The sequence below is a fragment of the Chanodichthys erythropterus genome, chromosome 21, assembly GCF_024489055.1.
Source record: "Chanodichthys erythropterus isolate Z2021 chromosome 21, ASM2448905v1, whole genome shotgun sequence".
Classification (NCBI taxonomy): domain Eukaryota; kingdom Metazoa; phylum Chordata; class Actinopteri; order Cypriniformes; family Xenocyprididae; genus Chanodichthys; species Chanodichthys erythropterus.
In genome coordinates this window covers 23,063,629-23,079,440 of record NC_090241.1, presented here as the reverse complement: position 1 = coordinate 23,079,440, position 15,812 = coordinate 23,063,629, and the positions used below count along the sequence as shown (strand labels likewise).

The following is a 15,812-nucleotide window of genomic DNA, read 5'->3' as shown; positions in this document are numbered from 1 at the left end:
GCTTTCAACCGAGGGATGCGCCGCTAACTTCCGGGTTGGCCTACAATAAAACGTCATCCCTGGGGTACTCTATTGCCTCATTCCACAGGAATTTTGTAATCCAATAAAATATGAGATAATTTGCACTCTAATTGCTCATCTAGCAGATACTGCTGCTTAGTTTCTAAACTTTTCTGTCCTTAGCAAGTAGTGATTTTATTTTTTTCTGATTTTGAGGTCATACTTTGACGTTAGTAATTAGCACAACTGATTTTTTTTCATTGTATCGCTTTACAAGTCATCATAAGGAATCTTCTGGTCAACAGAGTTGATTTGTACAGCATGGCAGGCATTTCCATATACCTCCCCTTTTCTGCCACTATAGGTCCGTATTTGACCCAGATAAAAACCTCATTTTTAAATTGATCCTGATGACACTGATGATACTTGTCGTTAAAGTAGCACTACAGACTTTAAGTAGCTGCTGTTGATTACACATCCATCACATAATCACAGATGAAGCTAATTAGGTTTTTCTGCAGCAGCTAATTGAAAGCACTCAAATGAACAGTACTTCCCTTGATACCTTTTTAACAGATGTGTTTTCTTTCACCTATTACCAAAGTCTGTTGAACCTTTTATTTTGTTACACGGCAAAAAAAAAAAAAAAAAAAAGAAAATTTCAGAACAGATGATAGTGTAATTATTCCCTGTGGAGTGATGGAAATATTCCACTAACCACCAAAGATAAATTATATTTGCATTTCCAGAAGGAAATGCTGGTGCTTGCTAAGCAGAAAAAGCTTAAGCCGTGTATAAATGAAATGTCAAATTCGAACAGTCATAAACTTTGTTGCTGTCATAATAACCTATGTCTTGTTTTTTGTTGGCAGTGCATAGTAATCACACACACAGCACAGTTTCTTTGCCACCTTTGCAATGTAAACAGCTTTAGATTGTTAAATATATGTTGAAGACAGATCTCAATTCAATATGCAGATAAATCCAATGAAGACGACCAGTTGCAAGTATTATATCTTTGATTTTGATTGGATTTTGAATAGCAGACATTAATGTTATGTAATTTTGCTAATACCAACCTTGTTACATATTGTAAAGAATTTTGATTAGAATATTTTTTAGATAATTTGCCTCATTTTAAATAAAATTCCAGGGAAAAAAGTGGTGACAATTTAATAGATGGAGCTAAAAATCAGATTAAACCATCATTGTAGTATAATTCTATACTTAATCATAGATGAATGCTACATAGGCAAGGATTATAACTAACTGTTGTCTGACTGTTGACATGCTGAGTTACAGCAAGAAAGACTTTCTGTAAGAGTATGAAAGAAGCAGGATCCTTTATTTCATAATTTCTGTAGCTTGTTTTGTCTAATGTCTCAAGAATCATTGACAGCCCTTTTAGTGTGTCTCACACATCAGGGATCTGTTTCTGCAGCATTTGTTGAGCTGTGAAGTAGGATTTTAAGTGTGTTACATATTCATGTGCTAATTCATTAAGAAAATATTCAATAAGCCCATCCGAACTTCTTCCTGCAGTCAAAGTTTTTCAGATACTTGTAGTGTGCTCAGTCCAGACATTCTGTTCATGACAAATGATTTCATACATGATTTATACTCTATGATATGATGACTTCAGACTTGCACAGCACAAAAGTAGCAAATATTTTATCAACAGATTCATGCTTATCTTCAATTTTTTTTTTTGTTTACATCAGAAGATGAGTAGTAATATCATTCACAGAACATTTCCCCCCAGGCGCACTATGCAGATTTTTCAAGCTATGAATTCAGTGGATGTCACCGGTCTCTCCGGCTGAGGTAGATGCACTGTGAGAGCAGGTGTTGTTTACAACGTGCCATTCTGCAGCACTGCCCAAATAAACAGCTGTCAATAGACAAACACAGAAGGAAATCCTCATGCAGCCAACCTGAATAACATGTGAGAAATGAAAAATATGAGAAGCTGAGGTGAACATGTTTTCCAATATACTGCTCGCAATCTTGTTTGACATCAATTTTATCTTAAGTAAAAATTCCTTTACTGGGTGATTTTCTGAGAAAACCATTTCTGAGATTTTAATTCGCCATTGATCAATAATTGTTTAATGGTGAAGCATGTTATTTCTCTGTCACTAGAGCCAGCAAAAGGAAATAAAAGGCTTCATCCACTAATAATTTCATACAATTTGTATTTTAGGATAAACTTGTGCCATTCTCAATGACCAGTTAAAGGGATCATATAATGACACTTTTACAAGATGTAAAATAAGTCTCTGATGTCCCCAGAGTGTGTATGTGAAGTTTTAGCTCAAAATACCCCACAGATCATTTTTTCACAGGTCATCACAGCAAAAACGCTCCTTTTTGTCAAGTCAAGTCACCTTTATTTATATAGTGCTTTTTACAATGCAGATTGTGTCAAAGCAGCTTTACATTGATAACTGGTACATTATTTTGACTGCACAGCAGCTCTTAAAGAATAGTGTCAATGCAGGCAGATCAAAGCACTGTTGAATATCAAATGTCAAGTCAAATGTCAAGTGTCCCCAACTAAGCAATCCAAAGGCGACAGCGGCAAGGAACCCAAACTCCAACAGGTGACATCAGGCGGCAAATAGTGGAGAAAAAAACCTTGGGAGAAACCAGTCCTCCTCTGGTGAACAGTGCTTTGTTACGACTCAGGATGCTATCATAAGTCATATAGGATCGCAACATTCAAAGTATTTATTTCAGTTCCATCCAGTTGAGGATCGTATTCATCACGCCGGTATGGACGGTTGTTGAGGAGCTGCGCTACTGGTTGTTGTGTTGATGAGGCCTTCAGTGTGGATGATCTAGTTGACTCGATCTCTGCTGATACTTCAGGGCTGCGTTGTGGTCGTGTCAAGGTGGGAGGTAAACAGAGGGATAAACAGAAAGACCAATATTAGCGTAGATGCCATTCTTCTTCTGATGTAACGAGTACATCTGCTATTTTGTGTGTCCCTTTAAATGCAAATGAGCTGCTGCTCCCAAGAAGAGGGCGAAGTTTCATGAGCTCGTGTTAGCAGCACCAATAAACTCACGCAGACTCAATTAAAGTGTCAGAAACTGTTCAGCCTTTTATGTTCAAACCGGAGTCGGACAATGATGGAGAGACTCAAGAGGAACTGACAACATGTAGAATGCAACAGGACGTTTTTGAATGGTTGGTTGATGAATTTATGTAGCTGATATGGAGTTAAAGTCATTGATTAGCATTTTCTGTCATGATAATAAAAATTGCTTGTGTGGGAACTGTAAGATGCTGCATGAAGATAGAACAGGTATAGTTTAGTTTAATTACGGTTATAACTTGTCATTTTGTTATCTTGCTTTTATGACATGCTATTGCATTTGTGTTACATACTGTATTGCAATAACATGGCCTCACCCTCTTTGTTGTGTGTTCTCGGGGGCATATAAATTTAAGGTTAGAAATTTAAACCCGAGAAGAAGCAACCCGGCTGTAGTCCCTACCAGCCGTTTCTTGTAGTCATTAAACACAGAATTCTTTAAAAGAAAATATATTATATATAAATATATGCATTTAGGCATGTTATTTATTTATTTTTTATGTTTTATTGTTACTTAGAAATAATTAATGCTTTTGTTTAGTCAGTTATTGATAGTTTTATACACTACTGTTCGAAAATTTTAACAAATTAATACTTTTCTTCAGCAAGGATACATTTAACTGTTCATAAGTAACTGTAAAGACTTTTACATTACTGCAAAAAATCTATTTCAAAGTCAAAGAATCCTGAGAAAATGCATCTGTTTCCAAAAAATATTAAAGCATAAACTGTTTTCAGTATTGATGATATGAAATGTTACTTGAGCACCAAATCAGCATATTAGAATGATTTCTGAAGCATCATGTGACACTGAAGACTGGAGTAATGACTGATGAAAATTCAGCTTTGCCATCACAGGAATAAATTACATTGTAAGATATAGTCATATATAGAAATGTTATTTGTCATATTTTACAATATTTCTGTTTTGCTGTATTTTTGATCAAATAAATGTAGCCTTGGTAAGCATAGGAGACTTTCAAAAGCATTAAAATACCTTTCCAACACAAAACTTTTGAATAGTAGTGTATATTTAACAAATAGCTTAACAAATGACACAGAGTAAAAATTCTTGTAAAAAAAAAATGTGGTTTTAGTAGGTTCTAAATTTGATCACATAATTAACATAGAATTAACAGAATATACACCCCATTCTTTCCTTTCTGACCTGCACTGTCTTACATTGTTGAACAAACAGTAGTCCTGCCTGGCTTTGATGTCGGACTACTCCAAAAGCAGTGTTGTGAAGCATGACAGAATCAGCTTATGGACAGCAGTCTTGTCATTGTCCCTGCAAATTAAACTGGGATAGTAGAGCATATTTAACTTTGAAGAAAAACATGACACTTGAAATGCATGCTTTAGGGTCTCCATACCAGATGTACATCTAGTAGATGCTCAAGTTAGATTTTTCAAACGACTGAGCTTTAGTTTGGTGCGTCTAGCCCCTCGTTTAGTGATTCAGCACCAGGCAATGCCAGAATATTTCAAAGGGCTCTTTGCAGCACATCAATCTCAGCCAAAATCAGTCTTATATCTGGCCGCTGCTGCTGAAGCTTTCGTTCTCAATTCCTCATTCTGTACGTGGGAGGTCAATATCTGACAGCTGGCATTACCATATTTTCATCCCGGTCAGGGTATAAATAAGTTGGCCGTGTAGGGTAAAACTAACAATTCGTCACGGTTGACTGCCTTCCATCCCTCTGAGTTTGTTTGCACAGCTACTCAGACTGCAAACGCTACTGTAATTAATATCTGAGCCTCAGCAGGCAAAGAGACATCTTTGACCACAGCTGGTCAGAGCAGAGCATTGTTTTCTAATAGCAAGCTTGCAGTTGTTTTAAAGTTAGCTCTGGCATGAAGCGTAGGAGCTGAAATGGAGCTTGTCGTACACTAATGACTTCTAAACCAGCTTGTATTGTTATTTTGCTCATTGTTAAAGACCTCTGCCAATTCTCTATTGTCTGTTTTTAATGCTTTTTCTACTTTTTCTGCTTATTTCATGTTTTTATTTCTGTCCTTATTCTCAGACAAAGCTTTTTTATTTTTTACTCTTAGTGGTGAACATGTGGATTAATTACTGATCTCGACAAAACAACTGTTCTCTTTCTTTTTCTCCAGCCCTCTGAGGAGCCCAGCATCCTGCTGGCTTCCCCCAAGTTGCTGCTTCCTTCAGGCAGTCAGCTTCCAGCCAGCACTCCCCTGTCGGTGCACCACCAGCTCCAGCTGCTCCAGCAGCAGCTCACCCAGCAGCAGCAGCAGACACAGGTGGCCGTAGCCCAGGTGAGATGGAGTCACTGCACTTTAAATGGACAATTTATAGACTTGTAGAAGTAGAGGGATTTAGTGTGCTGCAGCATTAGTGTAAACATGAGAGCTATTGTGGTTATTTTTGTGCACATTTTTCACAAAGTATCAGACATGTTTACACATAACCGTGTGTAAATGCACATTATATACACATAAATGCACATTACCGTTCAAAAGTTTGGGGTTGAGATGATTTTTGAAATAAGTCTCTCAAAGTCTGCATTTATATGATCAAAATACAGTAAAAACTATATAATATTGTGAAATAATATTATTACAATTTAAAATAACTGTTTTCTAATTCTAATTAATATATATAAAATAATAATAATCATAATATATGAATTTCTCCTGTCATAGCAGAGCTGAATTTTCAGCATCATTAGCTATGCTTCCATTCAAAGCTGCAAATTTAACTTGCACGCAAAATTGGAATATCGCATAAAACATTTGCGAAAAAAGTAGCGTTTCCATCTAGTGAGCTGAAAAGAACAAAAAATATCAGAATATATGAGCTGCAGTTGGAGAAGCCACTGTATATAATAATTTTAATATATAAAAAATTACTTGCTCCTCAGAGCACGCAGATGAAACGCACTAAACGCAGCCATGTTAAAGCCACAATATGTGAATTTTCGCCGCTAGAGGTCGCTTATTCAAAACAAAAGCATAGCTTGATGACGCCTTGATTTTGCGAAATAATGGGAGGTGTTGTCTTCACGTCTACAGCCAGTGGAAAAGAATTGGGATGGGACTCGGGCAGAAATCATGTTCATGGATGAGAAATATTAACGTTACTATAGTATGAAGCAGAGCAGGGCTGAGTGCTGTGCGAGCAGAAACAATGGCCGCTGGAGCGCTTGCTAATGAGAGACGAGCGACACACGCTTCGAGAGCTGTGGAACTTTTATTCCGTTTCTTCCGGTCATGTGTATGTGGGCCAACGCAGTGCTGTTTATCATATTAGATACATTTGTGCTTAAAGTTGTTATAATGCTACTCTGTGTTCGCTCCGTGGCTACTATGAGAAACTTGTTGCACGCTGCAGTAAGCTAGATCGATATTAGTCATGGTAAAACGTCGTACTTGCTATAAATCAAGAAAACGAAATTTAAACAATAAGACTTACTGTGTTGAGCTATATAACCTGATTAGTTTTCTGTCAGTGAATGTATTCATCCAAACAGTTGCTCACCTGTCTAATACAACACATAATATACTAAAGCATCTTGAGTGTTTCCATGGTTTCTACAAAATAAAACCGAAAACTGAGGGTAACACGTGTATGATGTCATTGATACAGACACAAGACATGGACACGGTCCGTGTCCTAGTTAAAATTGCATATTTCTCTGGATTTAAAGGTGCCCTAGAACGTCTTTTAAAAGATGTAATATAAGTCTAAGGTGTCCCCTGAATGTGTCTGTGAAGTTTCAGCTCAAAATACCCCAAAATACCATAATTTTTTCTCTGCCTATTTTGGGGCATAATTAACTATGCACCGATATATAGGTTGCGGCCCCTTTAATTCTCGTGCTCCCCCTCCCCCGGAGCTCGCGCTTGCCTTGAACAGTATAAACACAGTTCACACAGCTAATATAACCCTCAAAATGGATCTTTACAAGATGTTCGTCATGCATGCTGCATACATACGTCGGATCATGTGAGTATAGTATTTATTTGGATGTATTACATTTGATTCTGAATGAGTTTGAGGCTGTGCTGCATGGCGAAATCTAACATTACACACTGTTGGAGAGATTTATAAAGAATGAAGTTGTGTTTATGCATTATACAGACTGCAAGTGTTTAAAAATGAAAATAGCGACAGCTCTCTTGTCTCCATGAATATAGTAATAAACGATGGTAACTTTAACCACATTTAACAGTACATTAGCAACATGCTAACGAAACACTTAGAAAGACAATTCACAAAATTCAATAAAAATATCATGTTATCATGGATCATGTCAGTTATTATCGCTCCATCTGCCATTTTTCGCTATTCTTGCTTGCTTACCTAGTCTGATGATTCAGCTGTGCACATCCAGACGTCCTGCCCTTGTCTAATGGCTTGAACATGAGCTGGCATATGCAAATATGCCAGCATACATATTAATGATCCCGACTGTTACGTAACAGTCAGAGTTATGTTGAGATTCACCTGTTCTTCGGAGGTCTTTTAAACAAATGAGATTTATATAAGAAGGAGGAAACAATGAGTTTGAAACTGTATTGTGTATGTCTTTTCCATGTACTGAACTCTTGTTATTCAACTATGCCAATATAAATTCAATATTTAATTCTAGGGCACCTTTAAACATTCTTGGAAACATTTAGGATAATGCAAGTACATAAGTCAAAATATATAACATTGTTCTAGTGGTCCAAAAATCCTACATATTGTGCCTTTAACTTGCTTTCTGAGGCAAATGCCTGCTGTTTGGGAACGCAGTCGTGTAAGACAGTTCTGGGAGGTAATTATACCAAACCACTTTGATGACAGACTTTGCTCAGGCTTTTCAGAATTACCAAAAACAGCATTTCAGAGGCTGTGCAAAGATACGGTCCAGTGGTTGATCCAGTTATGCCATCGCGTCACAAAGTCACATGACTTTTTTGATACGCATCAATGAATTTATTCAGTTTCCATCATAGTTTATGGGCTTGTTTTCTTATTGGATAAAAAAATGTATCGGACTCAGTTGTTCACATAAGTTAAAAATGTATGTGCATCTTGGCATTTCCATCCAATGCGATATCCCAAAATGCACATACAAATAGGTGGATGGAAACAAAGCTATTAATCCAGTCTTCAACGTCACGTGATCCTTCAGAAATCATTCTAATTATGTTGATTTAGTGCTCAAGAAACATTTATTATTATTATCAATGCGGAAAACAGTTGTGCAGCTTAATATATTGGTGTCAACCATGATACTTTTTTCAGGATTATTTGATTAATAGAAATTTCAAAAGAATTTATTTAAAAATAGAAATATTTTGTAACAAATGTTTTAACTGCCTATTTTCATTAGTGCATCCTTGCTGAATAAAAGCATTAATTTCTTAAAAAAAAAAAAAAATCTTACTGACCACAAAGTGTTGAACGGTAGAGTTTACAGAAATATAATATTTATTTATATATTTAATGTATTAATTTGGGGGGTGTTTGTTTAGAGTTTAAAAAGCGCAGCTAGCTCACCTCATTTGCCAATATAATTACATGTATTGTTCTTTGAAGGACTGTTTTATTAATTCGCATTGTGCATTACGCAAATGTTTTTTATTATGGGTCAGGTGAGTCCAAATGTTTTGTTTGTTCAAACAGATAAACACAATATAAACAACAGCTGTTCTGCAGGAATTTAATTCAGTTCCTCCAGTTTATTTATGAGCAGAAAAATATGTTCCTACACTGATGAATCTGATATTTTTGACCTCAACTGGTTCTTTTTTAAATAATTGAACTGTTTTATCAGACAGTTTGTTTGATATATTCTTAAAGTGTGAAATGTATGCGTTCACCCACCTTTTTACACCGTTAATCTGTGAAGAATGTCTATTTGTTGTCTAAATAGCAATTAAAAAAAAAAAAATAACTGTTACCATTAATGTGAACCACAACATGACAACACAACAGAACTGATTATGGATAGCTTGGAGTGCAAAAAAAAACCTGCAGTCCTGTGTGTTTTAAGTGTTTTCATTGTCTCCGGCACTAGACTGGTTTATTTATTCAGCCTTTGAGAGCCTGCGGTTTGCTTGTTTAGCCACAGATCTACACCAAGTGTTTGGCAAGAGGAGAAAGCAGTTGTTTTTCATAAGCATAATGCTCAGCCAGAGGGTATGCTCTCCCTTAAAGTGTTTTTATGTTTTTTGTTTTGTTTTTTTGCATGGAAGACACTTCACTCTTCACAGGTCTGAGAACAAGCTCACAGGGGGTGGAATTTTGTTCCACGCTCTTTTGACCCACGTCTTTGTTGAACGAGCATGGCTCCTTGTTGCTTTGAGGTATAGGGTAGTCATGGATGTCCGTCCTGTAAGAACTTTGATAAGCGAAGCTATCCACTGCAAAGCAGACCCTGATTTGCAACACAACACGCTCAAAGAGAAACAAGCTGTGGCTTTGCTCTGGCTTCTGTGATGTCCTCAGTCACTGAAGAAGAAGAGACACTTTGAAGCGCGCTATCAAAGAGGCACATGCGAGTCAGTCGTCGCTTATTAATTTATTTCTCCATTTGTTTTGCAGTGGCCCTCATCCTTAGGGAAAATGATCGGTAGATGAAACGATATTTGCTTTTCTGAAGTCACGATTGGTGATAGTGGTGGAACGGGTTATTGCGGAGGAAGGTGTTTGTGTGTTTTGTGTTTCTTTTAATCATATTCTGGTGGAATATTCTCCTTGAGACAGTTCAGTTCAGATAAAATGAGTCAAAAACATTTAGCTACTGCCACGTCCAGAAAACAATGCCTACATCAGATCTCCAGAACATCAGATTTGCATGTCTGCATTTCAGATGCTTTATGAGATCAATTTAGGCTAAATGTATTTTGAATTGAGTGATTGAGTTATAATTGTGCATGTAGAGTTAAATGTGATTTCTCTCAAATGGAAGCCTTATTATGGTTGCTGGAGTGTTTTTTTTTTTTTCTGTATAGAAAAATGAGATATATCTGGGTTTATGGAGAGTTTACGCACATCCACGTCCAACAAAACTGCAAGAAAAAGGGCTCTGCATGCTTTTTGTTTTGTAGCACTGCTTGATTTCCATTGCCCTCTTGCAGCTTTCAATGGGCTGTCTAAGGAAAAATCAGCACTGAAATATTTGATGTAATTACTTGGTGCAGTTTGAGGGCAGCAACAACGGAATACATAGTCATATTAAAACCTTGTAATGACTGCAGTGCAGTGGAATAAAAAAGATTACCTTTGTGTTTTGAAATTACTGTGGCCATGAAAGTCTCCACTTTAAATATGTGTGATTAAATGGATTGTTAGAACATGAATCACAAATTACCTCTTCTTTTTTTTTAGAACTCTCTAGGTTATGTTGGTGAAAGTGAAAGTTGGTGACATACATTGTAGTGTTAAATTTGTCCTGAGAAAGCATGAAAAAAGGTTTAGAAAATAGTGGGTTTTGGTTTAGTTTAGTTTGTTTGGTTTAGTTTGGTGTGGTTTAGCTGAGTTTAGTTATTGGTTTGGTTTAGATTTAGTTTGGTTTAGTTTAGTTTGTTTTGGGTTTGGTTTAGTTTTGTTTTTTTGTTTTAGTTTTTATTTTGGTGTGGGCTGGATTAGCTGGCTAGCAGGTAAATTTCAGATTAGTTTGTGCCAATCCTGGGTTTTAGGTACCATGAAAGTGACACTATATAGTAAAAACAAATAGCCTGGATGCCAGCTGAACTTAGCCCCGCCCACAACATTTTGAGGTCGGGGAGTTCGGTCTGGACTCGATCCGTAGAGGAGTAATTATGCCCCAACAGAAACTGTTCGGACCAATCACATTGTCAGGGCGATGATTGACAGATTATCACCAGAAACGTAATCAGCCACGTCATCAAAGAGCACTTGGGGAGTTTGATTGACAAGCGATCTAACCAATCAGAACGCCGCATCCGCTATTTTGTCCGACAAAGCAGTCAGGAGTTAGAAGATTAACATTGGTGGAGTTAAACTTGAAAAATTGTGCATATTGATGTCTTTCCGCGTTTGAAACAACATTCATTCTCATGTTCATTCATGTTTATTTGATGTTATAAATGGACTAGTAAGAAGAGATGATCGGTTTACGAGCCTCTTGAGCTGAGGCGCTACAGCAATCTGTCACAACACATTAAAGAGCCACAAAACGTTTTTTATTGTTTGAATTTTTTTAATAACTACACAGTTTGAAAGCTGGGACTTTGTTTAATATCATAAGTAACCTGCTCTGTCTCGTCTGTCGATGTGTTGTCAGTTTCTTCTTTGCTCCGCGATGTATTTTCCACTCTGTGTGGCGTGACAGCGCCACGGCTTGTCGGACAAAGTAACAGTAACTAAGCGGGGCGAGTCTTTGCGAAAGGTCAATTAGTTTACCACAATGATGGCTGTTGAAGAACTGAGATGTGTAGATTCCGCCATCGTGTCCGTTATAGAAGATATCGACAGCGCATTAATTTTAAAAGAGGAACAGAGGACCGTAGTTCACTGACAAGTTACGCAATATCACGTTCATTAACGAAGGTGATTCATCTGCGATATGAACGTGATATTGCGTGGCTTGTCAGTGAACTACGGCTCTGTGTATTAAATGGCGCTCCTTTTGAAAGCAGGTGATGGTGATTTAGCAGTAACCAGGGAACCGGCTTTACTGACGAAATGCGCGTGACATTCGCATGCGATATATCGTGCAGCCCTATTATTCATCCATTATACACAAGCAATTTTAGTTTAACGGTTATTATTAAGCATTTAGTTTAAATGAATATTAATATATACAAATCATATGCAATATAAATAAGCTGTAGAATCAATAGATAACTCTTTAAAAATTACTACATGTGACCTTACATGTTTGAGTCTATATCGCTGTATATTAGAAACTATATAAACTAACTTCACAAGTTTCACTTGCACTGACTTGCACATTTTTTTTAATTTGTCCTTTTTCATGGACAAGTATTTTCTTTAGTGTAAATGCGTTTAAATTCTTCATTTTCTTCAATCTCTTAACCTTAAGCAAAAGAGTTGTGAATTGTGCTGGCTCTCTTGCGAGAAGTAAATCACAGTTTCTCTCTGTTGCAAGGCATGTGATTGGCTGTTTGCCACTGTCACACATTCATGTGCACGCGCTCCACAAACTCAGGATCAAAGCCTGAGCTGACAGAGAAAGTTGATTATCAGCATCATGGTACCAACAAAGCCAGATTGGAGTAGTTTGGTTTTGTCAACTTGAAACTAATCCTATAACCCTGAGTTTGTTCAACTACCATTATGGTACAGGCCCATGGTGTGGTTTAGCTGAATTTAATTTTTGGTTTAATGTAGTTTAGTTTAGTTTAGTTTAGTTTAGTTTAGTTTAGTTTAGTTTAGTTTAGTTTAGTTTTTTTGTTTGGTTTTTGGTTTAGTTTGGTGTGGTGTGGTTTAGCTGAGTTTAGTGTTTGATTTAGTTTAGGTTTAGTTTATTTTAGTTTAGTTTAGTTTTCGTTTTTTGTTTTGTTTTTTGGTTTAGTTTGGTGTGGTGTGGTTTAGCTGAGTTTAGTGTTTGGTTTAGTTTCGTTTGGTTTGGTTTGGTTTGGTTTCCATTTAACGGTTCATTTAGTTAAAAAAAATGTTTTCAGAGGTACTTTTTTAAAGTTGAATTTGGGGTTTAAATAGTAACTAAAACTTGTCATTTAAGAACAATTAGGTTTGTTTCAACCAGTTTCGAAATACTATACCATGATAATGCAGTAACATGATAATAACTTGAGCAGATATCAGGATATGAACAATTGATACCAGCACATTACTAATTGGACTTCACCTTAGACTTTAGACCTGACTGGAGTTTCTGTTTCATGATGTCACAGGCTGTTTGAAAACTGAAACATTCCTGGTTAAATTGTTGAAATTCATGTCCTTGATGTTGAAATTGCTGCATTTATTCTTCATAAACCTATGCTTTTTTTACCACAGCAATATAGCAAATATTTGTCACTATATGCTAATGTTAATGCCAACAATAATCATCAATCGTTCCCTTCATACAGTCAGATAATACTGTTCTCACTCTTTTCATTTTCCAGACGTAATTGCACAGTGAACTTTTAATTGTTTAATTAGTAGACTTGAAAATGAAATGAAGAATAACTGATTGCAATGGCAATACATTGACGTTAAACAGTTCTTCGTTGCTGCTTTTGTTGTTTACTTTTTTTAAGACAATAATGAAATACTGAAAAAGAAATACTGCTTTTTAATGCCATCAAGGAAAATGATGATCATGAAAACATTTGAGCTCCAAGATTTACCCTGACTGATGAATGTGTCCCACTTAGAGTGAGATATAAAACTATGACAGTATGAAATATGAGGCTTGTGTACATTTACATCCTATATCCTTTGGAAACAACATCTTTTGTCATGGTAGACAGCTCTTTTCCCAAAGACAATCACTCTTTGTCAAAACACGCACACACACATACATAGAAGCATGTAAACTCAAGAACTGATGGCAAACGGCTCAACCTGAACTAAGCTTTCAGTCTACATTTACAGTATGGTAATTTTTCCCCTCAATTTTTTGCACTACTCCCTGCTGGCCTGATCTTGACGGCTCATTGGCTTTGTCTGGAGAATGTATTGTTCTTAAGGACATGCAGCACGAGCAGGCACGCTGATTAAGCTAGGTCATAAATCACCCAGGACCCCTCGAAGGGTGGCCGCTGTGGCTTTAGGAGCAAACAGACGCTTAGACGGTCCTCAAGACAAGCCACTGGCGGAAATGGATTCGCCCATCTATCGCTGCAGAATCTTAGGACTTATGAAGGACACTGAAGTGCATCATAATCGCTTTGGATATCTTTATAGCTGGCACCGTTTGACATTAGCAGGACATACCCAGCAGTATTTCATAACAAAACTGCCCTATGTGTCTATTTCTGGAATTTATGGAAATGGTGGACTGTTTGTTAGACTATTATAGATAATTTATTTATCTAGGTTGATTTAAGTTAATTATTAATTACTTGACCAAACAGCTGAAAACTGAACCAAACAGTATTTGGTATTTAGTGAAACAAACAGCCGTAATATGTCATTTATTTATGCAAAATGTTTTTATGTGGCAGAAAAATATGACTCTGATTTAATTATAAATTAGATAACTGGATAGATTAACTGGATAATTAAAATGAATCTAATAAATCTAAATTTATTATGTTATTCCCAGTAAACACCATATTTTAATCTGCACTAAATGTGAAAACACCCAGAGAATGAAGCTGGTATTAGATTCTTACCTTCCGTATATGGTGTCAACATTAAAGTGGATGTGATGAGATTTGAGATTTAACAGGCATTTGTCCTTCTATTGTTGCTCTTCAGCTGTATTTTAAGAGTAATGATGAATCGATCTGGTGACAGGAATGTAAAAACAGCTTAAAGGTCTTTCATGATTTGGTGTTAAAGAAGCTTTTTGAATGAAAGTGCTCTTTAATTTGCATGAATGGCAGCTACCCACACAGTAAATGAGGTGACCTTCTTGGTAACACTTCACAAAGATCATCATCATTTTTTCATGTTCAATATAAATGCATTCAAAATATATTAAATAGAAATGCATAACAACATGCATGAAATGATGCATTTAGATACAGAGCTTTTGGAGATGACATTAAATATATAAATCATTTCAAGTAGGACTTTGAAATTGTCCAGAACAGTGACACAATTCTAATGCTATTGAAGCCCAGGCAGAATCCAGTGTGTTCAGACATATTCAGACATAGTTAAATCAAGGCTAATTCTGAAAGTATTTATGAAATAATGGCTTAAATGTTTAATCAAATGAAAAGCTAAAACTTTTCCTCCTTTTATTTATTTATTAATTTTTTTTAAGTATAGCTTTAAATTTGAATAATGTTTTCAAGCTCCAACTTGAAAACATTATTCAAATTTAAAGCTATACTTTAAAAAATTTACTGAAATTGAAAAGTGGGGAGAGTGAGTTTTTTGTTCCTAGCAAAGACGACTCTAGGAAATATGGCTAATTAACTGCTGGATGTCTCGGTGTTTTTTGTTTGCTAATATGTTCTAGTGTCTGCTTATCTATCTATAGGGTGTACTGAAACATGCATAATATCACTTTTGTGTTCCTCAGGTTCATCTGCTGAAGGATCAGCTCTCCGCAGAAGCTGCGGCAAGGATTGAGGCCCAGGCTCGAGTTCACCAGCTGCTGTTGCAGAATAAGGACCTACTGCAGCATATTTCTCTACTGGTCAAACAGGTTCAGGAGCTGGAGCTCAAACTGGCTGGACATGGCTCTAGTGAGTATGATTTCCTGTGTTCAACTTGTGTTTTGTGACCGAAATTAATTGTGCCTTATTTAATGCCTATAATAATAATGAGAGTCTGTGTTTCATTAAAACATATTTTGTTGATTTTTTTTTTTTTTTTTTTTTTTTCATCCATTAAAACATCTTTATTAGATAATTTGTTATCTGTATATTTAAAAAAAAAAAAAAAAAAAAAAGAAAATGAATGCATTTAAAATCAAACACATTTTGATATGGAAATATTTATTTATAGTCAGTCTTTTTTTTTTTTTTTTTTTTTTTAAGTAAGATTGTTTTTTGAGATACTAAGTAGAAAATGGTCAGCAATAAATAATTAGTCTAGCTCACCTGCTAGTTAGGTGTGTAGGATAATAGGCTATTGTT

General features: G+C 36.1%; 1 protein-coding gene across 2 annotated transcripts in view; it reads left to right on the top strand.

The window, feature by feature from the left end:
• The window catches only part of nos1apa (nitric oxide synthase 1 (neuronal) adaptor protein a), a 129,535-nt gene that overhangs the window by 91,671 nt on the left and 22,052 nt on the right, over nucleotides 1-15,812 (top strand). For both annotated transcript variants that reach the window (XM_067373645.1, XM_067373646.1), the window contains exons 8-9: nucleotides 5,223-5,384; nucleotides 15,254-15,419. In XM_067373645.1, the coding sequence (XP_067229746.1) occupies nucleotides 5,223-5,384; nucleotides 15,254-15,419 (328 nt within the window). The remainder of the gene's footprint in view (nucleotides 1-5,222; nucleotides 5,385-15,253; nucleotides 15,420-15,812) is intronic.